Source organism: Paraphaeosphaeria sporulosa (assembly GCF_001642045.1).
Source record: "Paraphaeosphaeria sporulosa strain AP3s5-JAC2a unplaced genomic scaffold CC84scaffold_10, whole genome shotgun sequence".
NCBI lineage: Eukaryota > Fungi > Ascomycota > Dothideomycetes > Pleosporales > Didymosphaeriaceae > Paraphaeosphaeria > Paraphaeosphaeria sporulosa.
In genome coordinates, this window is record NW_017253369.1 from 1,369,935 (window position 1) to 1,385,228 (window position 15,294).

The window sequence follows — 15,294 nt, forward strand, 5'->3', positions numbered from 1 at the left end:
CTGCCCCGAGGAAGCACCACAGACCGACCCTTGCAACAACGAGCGAATGTCGGCTCGTATTGAACGTCTAAGGTTCTGATATCACCTGCATTTCAGGGACGAAGGTGCGCCGTGTAAGATGCGAAGCCGAGGAGGAAAGGCATACGAAACTTGTCCCACGCTAACGCCGAGCCCTAATTCCGTGGGCGGCCGCGATGCTGGCGACTGTCACAACCACATAAATCCTCACTCACCACGTCACCACACCGCCCCCAATGTGATCTTAACACCCTGCACCGCTGCTTGCGAAAGCACGCGAAGAATCCTATATCAAGAAACGCCCTCTTGCCGCCCACAATGTGGCTCCTCCGCCTCCTCGAATACTGCCTCGGCCGCCTCCTCTACCGCCGCCGCGGCTACGACTCCGACCTCTTTTTCAACACCATACCCTTTGGAAACTTGAAGCCCACTCTCCGACTCGAGTCTCCCGAGTGCGGCCCCGCAGGCGCGCGCCTCACCAACGATCACTCCGCCTTTGGTGCCGGCCGCATCCCGCACTTCACATGGCCTGCCGCGCCCCCGAGCGTGAAGGAATACTTGTTCCTCGCCGAAGACCCAGACGCCCCGCTCGGCCACGCAAATGTGCATGGGATATACCTCGGCATACCACCTACCACCACGTCGCTGGGGCCAGTGGACTTGGAAGTCGTGAGGGTAGAGAACGGTGTGAAGGTGCTCAAGAACGGTTGGACCGTTGGGCAGAACAGGAGGGGCTGGGTGTATATCCCTGCACGCCCACCGAGGGGGCATGGGCCGCATCGGTATTTCTTTGTGCTGGTGGGGTTGGGGGAGAAGTTGGATTTGGGGAGGATGGACAAAGTGCCGACCAAAGGGGAGGTGGTGAGGGAGATTGAGGGGAAGGTGGTGGCGTGGGGGGTTTGGGAGGGGACGTATGAGAGTACATTTTAATGAGTAGTGTACCAATGAAGGATAAAATCAATGTGACCTCGTGCTCTCATATGGAGCCTGTGTCGCGGGCTTGTGATGTTGCACCTAGGTTGTTCTACACATTTCGTGCTTCGGCATGCCGGGCAGAGTAACCTTTCAGAACAGCGACCATGTCTGGCCTTTGCAAGCCGGAATAGATAGAAGAACACATTCGTGCCATTAGTATCTACTCTGCTATTGTTGGTTGAATCCATCGAGCTCCCGTCCCGTCAAACCCGAACCCCAGGCGTCCCTCCCCCAACCCTTCCAATGCCTCATCCTACACCCCGGCGCATACGCACACACTTTAGCTCTTCTAGGAACAGCAAAAAGATAATCCACAATGCATTGATCCTGCCACTGCAGCATTAACAAATCACTATTTCCCCCGGACACTACAAAAATATTCAAAAACATGCCCACACCCCGAATCGAACGAGGGATCTTGTCATAACGCATGTGATACGAGTGACACGCTGTACCACTAAGCCATGCGGGCATTAGAAAGTCCTGCGATTTATACAGGAACTCATGTCGTTATTGATGTAAACATAGTATATATACTTGTAAAGATGCAAACATCTCGAGGTATAGAGGCTAATTGGCAGCTTGGTTCGGCTATGTGGGGCAGGGGGGACGGTGCGGGGCGCGGTAGGATGGGATGGGTCGCTGACGCAGCTGCGTGGCTCCTTTGAGCGAGGAATGAAAGACTGCTGAGGGTCTGAATGTACTTCTTTCTGCCTATACAATACTTTCGGAACGGCATACTTTCGTGGTTACTTCGATTTTCCCGGGGCAGGTAGGACTGCATATGACCACCAACACCGGTTTCGTCTGGCTGCTTGGGGCTCTCCAGCGTCGCGCAAGCACGGCACAGCAAGATTGCTGCCTGCGTACCACTTTTATACGGTTTGGAAACGACTGCGTGTAGAGCATGACTGGCCTGGTTGTGTTGAAGCGTTGACGGACGCGTCGTAAACTCCGGATTACGTCCGACGCGTCGCAGTCGCTGGATTTCCTCCAGGCTCTCCTCTTCTGCTCCCTTCATATTACCCGCGCTTGAGGCTCGTAAGACAGGTCTCATGTTTGCATCGATGCCTCTTACTTTCCGGTTTCTCCGGGTCTTCCTCACGCGCCCTTGAGCTAGTAATCGCACGCCGCGAACTACGTATGCCCCACACCCACGATGGCAGCGACCGACGACTTCGACCCCGAATACGATCCCGAACCGCATCGCATCCTCCTCCCATCGCTCTCGGACAGCCCTACTGTCCACTCTGCTTGCTGTCTCGCACTCAGCACCCCGCTCCTCGCCCATCTCGCGTCCCTCTTCCCACCCGCACCACGCCTCATCCTCTCCATAGGCTCTGGCTATGGCCTCCTCGAAGCGCTCCTCCTCGCTCCACCCTACCGCTTCAATATCATCGGCGTAGAAGTCCAGCCCAGCTCAAACACACACCTACCACGCACGCATCACCGTGTGGTGGCTGGCTCGCGGTTCTTGGAACCGCTCGCGGCGGAGGCGGAAGCCTGGATGTTTGTGTATCCGCGACGGGTGGGCCTGGTCGAGGAGTATCTGCACGAGTACGGAGCACGCAAGCTCAGGGTCGTGGTATGGGTCGGACCCACCGCGGATTGGGAGGACTACAAGGGCGTGTTTGGTGGGTGGGAAGTTAATGTTCAGGGAGCGGATAAGGTGGGCGGAAGAGCGTGGGAGATTGTTGCCGTCGCGAGGAAGGATACGATGGCGAGTGAGCAGAGTGTGGCGTGAGATGGGACCTGTGCATCGCTGCGAATGCTATATATTGGTTTGCGACGCGACGGCATCAAACCGGCCAACTGGTTGGGCTCCCAATACGCGTGAAGTTGCGCGTAGATTGGACGAAAACTTGAGGCTCGGGATCGACATGAACCTCAGCTTTCAAGTCAGCCTCCGAGAACACGTCTCACGTCTTTACGACGCAGACATGGATGCGTGATGTGACGGTTGTCGAAGATGATTGGCTACATCGGGGAAGAGGTATAAAGTCATGTCATGGAGTGGAGGACATGTCCGCTTCAACTGGAAACCACAGCTCGGGAAGCGACAAACTGGCGCCTACCCTTCGTAGACGCAGTTGCCGGTTCGGAATAAGAAAGCATACCTGAATCCATTCTGCTCGGCATTACGCATAAAGTCATGTATCGACACGGCCCCGGGGCCCGGGGATGGGACACCCAGATCCACCGTTGACGCCTACACAGTTTGTAACTGGCATGGCTGTTGTGGGACAACTCATTGTGACAAGCGTGTGCCATGGCATTTGTTGCAATAATTGCATAAACTGACGAGCTAAATATAGGATCATCCCTTTGTTTGTAATTGAAATGCTATGAACACCGAGAGTACGCGACGAAAGGCCAGATTGGGCTCGAGAAGCGCTCAAGACGTCTTCAACGTTGGTGATATCCAATGTACGGCAGCTGCGTCCTCTCTTACCAAATGTTCGCAGGGAGACCGGCTTGCTGCAAATAACGGTTTCATTTGCGCTTCTCCCGCACTGAAGATGCTTATTGCGAGTCTTCTCGACCAGTGGTAGATTGGAATACGCTGATAACATAACCTCCGCTGCAGTTTCATGCGTGACGCGCCTCTCGAAGAGTTTGACTTTCTCTCCGCAGTCGTAGACGTGATTTGACCGGCGCGCTCAAGCACAGCGCTTCCGTTGTCATTCTTGCTCATGTCTCTAAGCTCACATGGCTTCTTCTTTGCGCATCCTTTTCTTTGTCACATTCTTTGATCTAGCATAGAACACCAACAACTGGACCGGCAAGTTCGATGGCTTGCTACTCCCTTTGCCGTCTCATTGTGCGTAGCCTTTGTCCTCTGCCACGAACGGACGCCACATGATGTACAAGCAAACATGGTCATTCAGATTTGCCGTCCAGCATGCCCGCCGTCAGCATTTTCGAAGTTTCCCTTTTCGCGAATTTTAAAATCTAACGTTCGCTCGATACACGACATCGCGTTGCACGCGACATAATTTTCATTCTCTTCTGTCTGGTACTATGGCAGAACAACTATGGCGCGGCGCAGTGGCTGCTGGGCAGTTCGTGTACGACTATCCCATGCCGGCTGCATATGCCTACGCTGCCATTGTGGGCTCGCTGGCTGTTCCCCACTACTTTCCAAACATCACCAAGATCCGAGCACCCGTTGATCACAGCCCTATCAATTGGACCGATTTCGAAAACAATTTCCCTTACCCTCAACCCAAGAAAATGGACTCAGATAACAAAGTGGTCGAGATCATCTGGAGTGGAATAGAAACCTCGACCAATAAGAAGATGCCTAGGAACGTCGAAGAATGTGACCGCCTCAACCACGATATTGATGGTTATCTTCGGTTACGACAAAACTTCAAACCTGAATGGATCAACTATGTGGACTGTACCGATCGATACGGAAGCTATCTTCCAGAGCTCTGGACGGCACCTGAGATCAGTGTCTTACCGTCTTGGCTCCATGACTGGCTCCAAGGACCCAACGCTCCAGAACCAAAGCCGAAACGACCCCAAAGCCCAGACCAACCAAGAAAACCGGAGCAACCAGGAAAACCCGAAGAACCAGGAAAATCAGAACAATCAGAAGAAGTAGGAAGACCGGAAGAACCAGAAAGCCCGAAAGAATCAGAACAACCTCCCGTCGTTCCAACACGCACTCGACCTTCTATTGCGGTCACCACGATTGTCACTATCACGCAAATTGACCATTTCCGAGGCGGTGCCAAACACTTCCTCTCGATCGACATATACCCTCCGCAGACTACCAATCCAACGCCGTGTTACCAAACGGAGTGTCAGACTTGGACTACGACCGATTGGGATCATACGGCCATAAGGAGTATTCACCCTACCACGACCACTGATTCTATCGACAATTTGTCTAGCCGAGCAACTGATAACCCCAACCCGCCTCCGTCTGAACCGCCTTATTCCAATCGCACCGCCAAGCGCGACGCTGTAGTTACATTCAGATCGTCATTGCCGTCTCTCTCCTGGGTCACGTTCTCAAGAGCCTTGCAACTTCTCCAGGATGATCCTTGGGGACTGATCAAAAATGACATTTCCAGCGTGGCGTTCGAGGTCTTTAATGCTGCACAGGCTTTCCGGTACAGTCCCTGGAAATTCCTCAGAGACGGTTTCGCAAATGTTGTTGTTGGCTACATCCACGGGATCCCTGAGATTCCCGGGTTATCGTTCAGAGACAAAGTGGAAATTTGCCGCAAAGTAATGGCTTGGGTCTTCCCACCTGATTTGTTTGGGGATGTCTGTACTCATTCCCGCGAAGTCCATAGAGCAGCAGCAATGAAGCGCGCTTTGCTTCGATACCCTTCCCCGCCGCTGCTAGATTGGATACCACGTCCAGTGGTCGCACTTTATCAGAGTATCCCCCAAGCCATGACCGTCGTAAGCGGTCTTGTGCGTCACTATATCGATGAAGCCGTGCCCACATGGTTGCGGAATTTCAATCCACTTTGGTGGTTCGGTACAATATGGATACCATGGCGGCTCGCGGAGGTCCGCTGGCTTCCTTGGTCACCCAGAGAAATAACCCGCTGCGTTTTCATCATAGCAGCTACCATCATCGTCCATATCTTGCCTGTCGTCCATTACAAATTCCACAGCATCAAGGACCTTGCACGAATCCTCCTGCTTGCGTTTACTGCCTGGGTTGGAAGAGTACTGTATGCAGACTTGGGTGGCATCTGCTTCTTCGATATTGAGGCTTTCTTCATTGGCTTTCTAATTTCGCGGTACATCTATTGGTTTGCACCATATTTTCTCACAAAGTTCCCCCGGCGGGAATTTGACGCCTACGCTCGGAAAAGCGGTCTCTTGGTACTCAGCGATGCTTTTGCGGTCTGGGTGGCGTGCGAACTCAGCATCTCGGCGGAACAGTGTCCGCATCCTTGGTTCTGGGTCACTTTGATCTCCATTCTGAGTTGGAGTGCAGCATACCACTTCACTCGGCTTGCAGTTTGGAATCACGAAACACTCGATCTTGGACACCTCAGAGACTTTCTCCCGCCAGGGACGTTGAATAAAATTCAGGCCTGGAGAGCGGTTCCTTTGCAAATTGGGCTACTGGTGACGGCGCTCTGTATTTGGCGATATGGATACATGTGTGTCGAATGGAACATGATGATTGTTGCTGGCTATTTCGGCATGCGCACTGCCTACCTGCGCCCAGCTCCTCCAATCAACGATGCTTCAACGGTCGAGGAGATCTTGACTCGCCGGCAAGCATTGGCTCAGAGCCTGTACAAGCAGCTCAAAGAGATTCAGAACAACAGTGTGGGACGTCGCTTCCTACGCCTGCCATGGGTTCTCTGGCTTTCTAGCTTCCTGACCACTTTGTTCGGCATGCTCTTGCACTGGACTTGGTGTTTCGCTGCCCGAACTGTCAATACACAGCAGTGTCCCAAATTTGACACAAATCGTGAGCCCGGAATTTTCATTCTGGCATCTATTCCTATAGGGTTGAAGCTTCTCGAACTGTACTGTCGCGACCTTCCTGAAGGGCACGGCTACCGGAAGCTGATAAACCCTCTCAAATTCTGCTGCTGGCTCGTCTCGCTCGCATTAATAGTAGTGGGCGCCATCTGGGCGACCGTCTGGGGATATTGGTACCAAGACATACCGCTGCTCACCCTTACGGCATTGCTCTGGTCGCTCATGGGCTGGAGGTTTGCTAATCTCACTGCTACATTCCACGGACTAGTTGAACTACCCGGTCGCGGAACATATCGCCTTTACTCTGTTCCTGTGCCTGTCGACGGATCCGTTATCGAAATCGATGTCAACCACCTTCCAGACATCCAGCACGCTCCAATCCCGGAAAAATTCGATCCAGCGACTGCAAGGATCGTCGATACTGCGTCTGGTCAGCCTGTGACTGTGAGTACTCTGGGACTACCTGACATGATAATCAGATCTGAGCTCGTGTTTGGTGCTGAAAACGCAGGCGGTGGGAGTGGAGGCCCAAGTGGTGGTCGAGGGCCTGGTGATCAGAGGTTAGACACTGGAGAGCCGACTCCTGCAAGACCACCTCGTCCTCCACCACCATCTCCCCCGCCACCACCAACAGCTACTCCCCCAGGTCCAATACAAGCAACTCCTCCAGCGCCAATCGTTCCACCTCCTGATCCAATTGCTCCGCCTGCAGGGATAACTGCACCGGGGCTAACTGCATCAGAGACAAATACACCTCCAGGGCCAACTGACCAGTTCCCCTCTACACCAACCCTAGCGCAGCGTTCAAATGGCCGTCTAGGTTTGAATGCCGGTGGAACTAGCTATGTTAAGCCAAAAAATGGCGTGAAGGGTGCTAGAGGATCGGCTGAAAATTCACCTGCATCACCTTCTTCGCATTCTCCGGATCTATCCGTGGGAACACTGAAATTATCGACACCGGAACTAGAATCACAGAAGGACCCAGAATCACCAAAGCCAGAATCTCTAGAAGCACCACCGACACCAAAGCAAGAGTCTCCAAAAGAACCTGAAAATGGCCAGCAAGAATCAAGGCCCAAGTCGACTGGTTCTTCGAGAACAAAGGCCTCGCCCAAAGTACCAAGTACTCCTCCTCTGCCTCCTCATTCGGGTTCGCCTAGCATATCTTCACTTGATATTTATTCGCCTCATTCATCAGGGTCAGACAGTTCACCGCGAAGGGTGCTAAAAATTACCCCCGAAGACGAAGATGAGAATTTGCGGGTTCTCCTGGGACATGTTCCACGACCAGGTACTGGATTCAATCCATCACAAGGTACCGGCAGAGGTACTTCGTCAGACTCGACCACAGTGTCCGATGATAGCTCGAACGAGCACATTCCCGAAGTTCCCGGACCGGGTCAATGTGCGCCAGCTCCCAAGAACCAGTTCATCGCTCCCAAGGATCGCTTCCCCGATGATAAAGATTTTGGAGTCAATATTACTGCGGGTGACGAACCCAAGAACTTGCCACCTGATGCTGGCGAAATCAAAGCGCCTGGGAATCAAGGCGACGGAAATACTGTAACTAAGTCTGATCAAGCTACATTCGAGCCGAATGGCGGGCGCGAGATTCAGGGCAACAGAACTGGAACTGAACAGCCTGGGACGGAGTCTCCCAAGGAGGTGATTGGTAAGTCTGAAGACGTCCCGTTGGAAGCTCAAAGCACACAGGATACTACGATTGAGGTCGAGAAGACGCCTAAAACTACGCCCAGAGAAGCCTCAATAGACACGCATGCCACGCCTACAGATGAGAACACGGATAAGGCGCGCGTCCCCGGACCTTCAGACACCCAAGAGAACGTGCAAGACGCTGTTACACCGGCAGCATTAACTCCTGATATAGTTCCTGAAACGGAAGGGAATGTACTTGAGCACACGACTTCCAAGGAAACAAAGCCTGTGAAAGACGACGATCCGCAGCACAATCACAAAACTGAGAGCAAAGAGGAACGCACAGATGACCAACAACCATCGTCTCAAGATTTCGACCAATTTTTAAGCCTGACCGGAGACAACACCGAGCTAGCCGATATGATATGGGAGATAGCCGACAAAGGTTCTCAATTCCAAAATGCGACAGAGATTTTCTTGGACCGGGAAAACTGGCCTTTCTTTGTCAAAAAGTGTGACCTCTGTAACTCGACACCTGATTGGAGAGACTGGCCCTTGCACCCGACTTCGAAGCAGCACCTCGATAATATCGCGCGGAGGGAGGGGAAGAAGTCCACTGGGGCCAGGCCACCAACTCTTGACGAGTTGAATTATATTATATCCAGAGCCCCTATCGAAATGGACACTGAAATGGCTCGAACGCTATGGTTTGCGGCCCCTGATCAGAACGTACAGGCCGCGATGGAAGGCCTTTTGAATAAAGGGGAGGCTATTATGAAATTTTGCAGTGTGTGTGAGGATTGGTTCGATCTCAGGGAATGGCGCGCGCATCAAGCTACGGAATGGCATCTTGATAATATCCGACGCAGAAGAGAGAACAAAGAACCTCTGCGGCCCAGAGACCCTTTGAATTTGGGTACCTATGGGTTATCAGAGAGCTGGCATACAAGCGACAAGTTCCTTGAACGTGCAGCCATGGGTCCGCGCCTACCAGGATGGGTGCGTCGTACTCCCACCCCCACTCCCTCTCCAACTGTCGCTGCTCCCGACCGCTGGGCCTACTGCAAACTTTGTGATCGTATCTGTCCGAAAATCGCTCATGGCGCTCGTCATCGTCACAACGAACTTGAACAGGCGCAAGTACTACGGACGGAATATGATCGTGAAGCGCGCCAGCCAAATGGGATCGTGGAGCACGGTGGCCAAAAGTCAGTAGACGAGGAAATTTCCGGTCGCCGGACCAGATCGGGGGAAGAAAAGTTGCCCCATTGCAAAATCTGCGGTCTGCACTTTCGCGAGAGCAACACCGCATGGCAGGGCGCCCAAGCCTCACCAGATTGGGAAACCCATCGGAAACTCAGAATCCATCTCCAGAAAATGATTGGCAAGGACACAAAGAAGGGGCAAGGCTACTGCTGCGTTTGTGATGAAAGATTTCCACTTCAACCCTTGGATTTCATTGGACATACCCATGAGCACGAGGACCCGGAAAACGATCGTCGACTGGACAAGCACTTGGATTCGGAACATCATCGTCTACTGGAGGAGCAGATGCGCAGAGGAGAGATCGAGCAGACAAATGTGTTTTGTGAGTGGTGCAACAGACCCGTCGTTATCATTTGGTGGGGAGAGCACGAAAACTCCGAAGAGCATCGTAGCAAAAAAGGAAGAACAAAAAGTAGTGGGGGCGGTGATGGCGGAGGTGGCGGAGACAATAGAGGCGGCAGAGATGCTGGTGGCGGAAGTCGCGGCAGCGAAAATGTAAAGGTGAAAGACAAAACATACAGTGATATGAACGAAGCTAACAATGGTAGGAAGGCAAATGAGGTAAGGCCGAAAGGCAAAGATTCTGGAGGTAGGAAGAGCGGCACCGGAAAGCCCAAGGACGAAGGGGATGAGAACCGGGAGATCCATCACGAGAGGCCCCCTGATGACGCTATCGAGCTATACACCACCGAGAATTCCCCTCACCTACTCGAAAGCGGGCAAATACAAGACAAAGGAAAAAATAAAGGCACAGTTGACAAGTCAAACCTTGAGACATCCAGGTCGCAACAGCCGGATGTACCAGACACACCAGTAGTGAGACCTGGCAAAGAAAAGTCCAAAAGAGAAGACGTTACTCGCGCACTAGAAGAGGCTAGAAGGATCAGAGAGCGAGAGAATAGGTACTGCACTCCTTATGGTGGACAAGCAATCATAAGAGGGTACCCGAAGCATGAAGAATCGGAAGAGCATCGCAAGAAATGTGGACGTAGAGAAAATGCCAGAGGAGGCGGTGACAGAGGAGAGGATGGAGGGCAAGGGCCAGGGGCAGGCGGAGGTGGAGGTGGCAATGAGAACCAGGGTGGAAATGGAGGAGGGGGGACTTTTTCCGATTGGAATGCAGAAGAATACGACTCCGACCCAGATGATCTGTATAGTACCCCTGATGGGCCAATGAAAAGAAAGGTTGAGCAGGATGGGGGCCACAGACCAGTCATCCTCGACCAGCGCATGGCTGACGAGATATACCTCCCTAAAGATTTGCAGAGGAAAGGAAGTAAAGAGGTCTATCGTGCAGATGGCGGCCTAGTGCCTGCAACACAACACCAGTCCGATGATGAGCCTGGAAATAAGGCCGATGATACGCCAGAAGACACGCCCGAAGACACGCTGGCTGTTGAGCCTGAAGACAAGTTCGCTGATGAGCCCGAAGTTAAGCCTGATGATGAGTCTCAAACAGATGTCAAGAGTAGTCCCCATAAATCGACTGAAGACCTTCTCAGACTCGGACCTGGGAATTCTCGAAACACTCAGGATAATCAAAGTGCTAGTACAATCACTGACAGAAGCGGTGTAGATCCTGACGACGGGGCCTCCTACGTTGGCGATGTACATGAAGACCAAGCTGACAAGATTCTTGATGGAAGGAAACCCAAGTTCAGAGGAAGAAACCCTAAAAAAGGTGATTTCGCAACAGATCAAGAGTGGGAAGAAATGAAGCGCGCGAGGAAGCTCGCGCAAAAGCTTCGAGAACAAGCTATGGTGGCTCAAATGTCAGAAGCGGATCAACTCCGGCATCGGCAAGAAAAAGCTTTGAGAAAACAACGAAGGAAGGCAAACAAGAAGAGGAACAAGGAAGCGAAGGGATTTATGGAAGAGCTGGAACGGTCTGATCAAAAAAGTTCCGGTTTCGTGTTTGGGGAGCAAAACATTTTCACGGCAGAGCAGTCTACGGAAGTTGGAGTAGAGCCTACGGTAACCCAGCCCGAAGAGCTGTTGAAGGAAGATATCGAGGAATATAGGCTCTCTCCTCATATCGAAGACCAGTATAATGATCGGCCCCACGTCGAACCTGAAGACAGGCCTGAAGACAAGCCCAAGGAGATGCCTGACAAAACGCCTGAAGATCGTCCCGCCGCACCTGAGATATTTCATGCTAAAGGGACTCAAATCAGCTCTACTGGAGGTACTGTTGATGCTGATCGCGACACACATATTGAGAAAGGTATCGAGGAAAAGCCAGGAAAGAAAAGGTTTTCGCGGCTTAGGAAGAGGGATTTCAACAGTGTTTCAGAGTGGCAAAATCACAAACTTTCGAAAGCTGCGAGGCAAGAAAACAAAAAGATGCAAATGTCAGAGGAAGAGCGAATGCGCTTTGAGCAGAACGAGGCCGACAAAAAGAGAAAGAAGAAGGAATATCGGGTGGCAAAGAAAGCGAGGGAACGCATGGAAGCGGCTGGCCTGAGTGCTGAGAATGTATCTGAAATGCCGGGGGATACAAACGCTGCTGAACGTGACGATGCTGAGGAACTGGACCTTATCAAGCAGACGAGAACTATCAAAGAGACGAGGTTAGGTGATGAAATGAGGTCCGGTGACAAAACAGAATTTATTGAAAAAACGGAACAACCCGATCCAGCCAAGCCTAAGAAACGGAGGAGCAAGCGAGGGGGGTATAGACAGACAAAGAGGGGAGGTGGGATGTCGAAGCAAGATGCTATCGACAGCAAAGCACATTCGCTGGCGACTCAGCCCGATCGTCCTCACGAATCACAAGATGCTCAGGACTCCGCATTCTTTCAAAGTCTGTGCACCCAAACAGCCAACGATCAAATTTGGCAACCGGAGCGCGAAGTCAATGATGTGAGACAGAGGCTACGTCTGGACCTGGAACAAAGAAGACCGAATATCGAGGCTGAACGCCAATCAGTAAGGGCAGTAACTGCGCGAGAATCAGCTGAAGCTCTCAGACGGCAAGGTATTTCTGAAAGAGCACAAGACCATCTTACATTACAGGGCCACTTCAATCCCCACACGCTTTCGATTGAGCAGGCAAGGCAGATTTGGGCTGATCTGCCGACTCCAGTCCTTTCTCCCACGGACTTCGAGCGTGAGGATATACTTGACCCTTCCGTACGAAAGAAGATCATTGATCATGAAGAAGGCATGAAGAACAAGGCTGCGATGGGAGAGCTCGAGCCGCCACAGGAACGCATGCCGCTACGGCGGCATTCTGTGGCTTTGCACCGAAATGTCGTCACAGACATGTGGCCCATCCATATCTTTGCTTTGGATGCCGAAACTTATGTTCGACCTGCCGATCCAGAAGCGTATGGTGAGGATAATCTTCCGGTCAAAAACATCCGAGGACAGCCTCGAAGAAAGAGTGCACTATAGCGGCAAACGTGGTTCATCTTCATGATGATATCTATTGTTGGAAGATATTAGCGCTTTGATTGATATATTTGTTTTATTTTCTGTAGAGCCAGTATGGTTTTCTCGCGTCGTTCATCATTCAATTCGATATTCAATATGATAATTACACGTGATAAGCCTGGTTGAGTCAAAGCACATTCAGCAGAGCATTGTGAAAGTATGTTATTCATGTCTTCACCACATTGGAAGATTTCGAGCACCGACCTTCTAAGGACACAATCACTGTATATTTGAAAGTTCTCCTCCCTAATTCTTGAGATCACAAACCCCGAAGTCACCTGCGAGCCCTGAATAAACACACAACATCGTCTGGACAGTACATCTGCACGGAACCGTGTGCAGCCCAAATAGCACCAAGCCAACATCGTACCGTAATACGAGCCCGTCAGGTTTCCCATTCTGACAGACGAAGATTACGGCGATTGCGACGAAATGACACAACCGAATGGAAACGCGTTTTCCCAATGGGATGGAATGAACGGGATGGAGACGCAGTTCTCTCAATTTACCATGAATGCGCAAGAACACGGAATCGAGAACCAGCCCTCCCAACCAGCTATAATTGCGCAAGAACCTTTAGAGTACATGCCCACCCAAACCATCTCCGATGCCACTTTAGCCCAGAACTGGATTCGAATTTTCGAGTATCATCATCCCACTCAGATGCATGTGTTAACGCCGTACCGTGAGTCCGACCAACGGGTCGCCATCTTTATCCGCGGCTGGTTCGCCTTCGCAGAACTCGATGATTTCCTGCGTCTCGATGCTATTGTTAGTGACCCAAACATGGGAGAGTTCCAAAACTCTCTGCTCAAGGATAATTCTTCTGCAGCTCAGCCAAGCATCAAGATTAAGTACCCCGACAAGACCTATACATCATTCGACGATTGGTATTCTGACTCAGAGAAGCCCGAAGGCTGGATGTTCGATGAGGAGACACATCGGCTGGTCGGTTATACGTATTGGCTTTCAACCCACAATGCGAGCACGCAGGCCGTTGAACAAGATATGCATGAGGCGGACCTCTCATCTCAACTTGAGCACATGCATATCGAGGACGTGAATTTAGAACTAGGTGTTGAGGGGAAGGCGAATCCTTATTGGTTTGTATGATCTTTGAGACTGTACCTAAAAAATTCCTTGGAGCAGATATTTGACATAGACGATCCACCGGGAAGACAGGCACATATGTAGGCTATGGCTATGGCAGCAAGGTTCAGACAGAATAACATTCAGAACTGACCCAATACAATGAACCGTGAAGCTACGGTAGTCTTTATCAATATGAATCATCTTTGATTCTGAATTTTCGCTAGAGGAGAATCTGCAGTTGCGTTACAGCATAGCTTGCTTCATGACATATTAAGAAAATAGTTATTATTTGGCTCCGATTTCCTAATTAGTGGAATCTTGTTCAAGTCTCAATGATAAGGTGTCTCACACCTGATGTGCCTGCGCACGACGTGCCTAAGACTGGTCACCCTTGCAATGCTTTGAACATGATTGCAACCTGCTCTTTCAATACAGGTTGCACCTTGCTACAAAGCAATCAAACGCACAAGAAGAACTAGTGAGACCATATTTTAAAGTAAGATCGTGTTGCCCCCACCTTCACCGCTGCTTGTGACTCAACGCAGCACACATCACGTGCTCGCTTAGCATCTGTCCCACACCGTGTACATATTGCACTCCGTCGCTTCAACATCTCTTTTACAATCCAATGCCACTCGTAACTTGTCGCTCGTCTTCGATAGCCCTTCAAGTAGCCATGCATAGCTTGCATGTCTTGCCCGTAGCTGCACACGCGCGGGTAAGCACTCGCCTACCAAATTGCGCAACGACTCCACTGACTCGCGGCAGGCAATGGGCGACTGAGCACAAGCTTGACCCACTGTGAGTGGGTTCAAACATACAGCACACATTATTTCCGAACGACCAGTCGCATCGACAAGAGTTTCAACCTTGCCAATCCCGACCTCGCAATGTGGACGAGCGATAGCTCGATTGTCATTCATGTGACCCTATGCTCACAGACAGCTCTCCACACTCTTCTCTTCCTTTCACAGTCACTTCTACCTAGACAATCGACAACAGACAGTCCGCCAGAGCGCTCCGCCGCTAGCCTCACCAAACACCACGCACCAGCTCATGTGGCGGCTTCGGCTCGGGTCAATCATGGCTGGCTGCGTGGTGGGCTCAGCTGACTGTTCAGACCAAGGGTATTCTTGGCTCATGTTGCAGGTTGTGTGGAATCTGAGGGCTTCGTGCCTGGCCTGCCTGCAACCTCTCACCTGAGACCCCTAGCGGTTTGCTGTCGCCTGATGCCTGGTGCTAGTACGCTCTTGTCGCTCAATTTCCATCGGTGGATCGACCTGGAGGGATGAATGGGAGACTCGTCGCGGTCATGGTTAATTCTGGACGGTTGTCCCGGAGGTCATGACTGCACAGTGGCTGATGACCCAATCGTGATACATT

The 15,294-nt window shown here is 51.6% G+C and overlaps 4 protein-coding genes and 1 non-coding gene across 5 annotated transcripts; 4 read left to right on the forward strand and 1 right to left on the reverse strand.

Moving 5' to 3' along the window:
- Positions 1-185: 185 nt before the first annotated feature.
- Positions 186-948, forward strand: CC84DRAFT_1262843 (PEBP-like protein; the record flags this gene model as incomplete). The annotated part of the gene is made up of 1 exon (XM_018185180.1): positions 186-948. Exon 1 carries the CDS (start codon positions 337-339, stop codon positions 946-948), a length of 612 nt encoding a protein of 203 aa, XP_018032211.1. The 5' UTR covers positions 186-336.
- Positions 949-1,382: 434 nt separating this feature from the next.
- Positions 1,383-1,465, reverse strand: CC84DRAFT_t88. The gene has a single exon. It is a non-coding gene; the product is annotated as a tRNA-Thr (tRNA).
- A 687-nt stretch (positions 1,466-2,152) lies between these two features.
- CC84DRAFT_1100017 (uncharacterized protein) lies at positions 2,153-2,737 on the forward strand (the record flags this gene model as incomplete). The annotated part of the gene is made up of 1 exon (XM_018174847.1): positions 2,153-2,737. One exon carries the CDS (start codon positions 2,153-2,155, stop codon positions 2,735-2,737), a length of 585 nt encoding a protein of 194 aa, XP_018032212.1.
- A 1,277-nt stretch (positions 2,738-4,014) lies between these two features.
- CC84DRAFT_1208892 (uncharacterized protein) lies at positions 4,015-12,866 on the forward strand (the record flags this gene model as incomplete). The annotated part of the gene is made up of 1 exon (XM_018182190.1): positions 4,015-12,866. One exon carries the CDS (start codon positions 4,015-4,017, stop codon positions 12,778-12,780), a length of 8,766 nt encoding a protein of 2,921 aa, XP_018032213.1. The 3' UTR covers positions 12,781-12,866.
- Positions 12,867-13,251: 385 nt separating this feature from the next.
- On the forward strand, positions 13,252-13,932 carry CC84DRAFT_1179863 (uncharacterized protein; the record flags this gene model as incomplete). Its single annotated transcript, XM_018180439.1, has 1 exon — positions 13,252-13,932. The coding sequence occupies one exon, from the start codon at positions 13,252-13,254 to the stop codon at positions 13,930-13,932; it is 681 nt and encodes a 226-aa protein (XP_018032214.1).
- Positions 13,933-15,294: the final 1,362 nt, after the last annotated feature.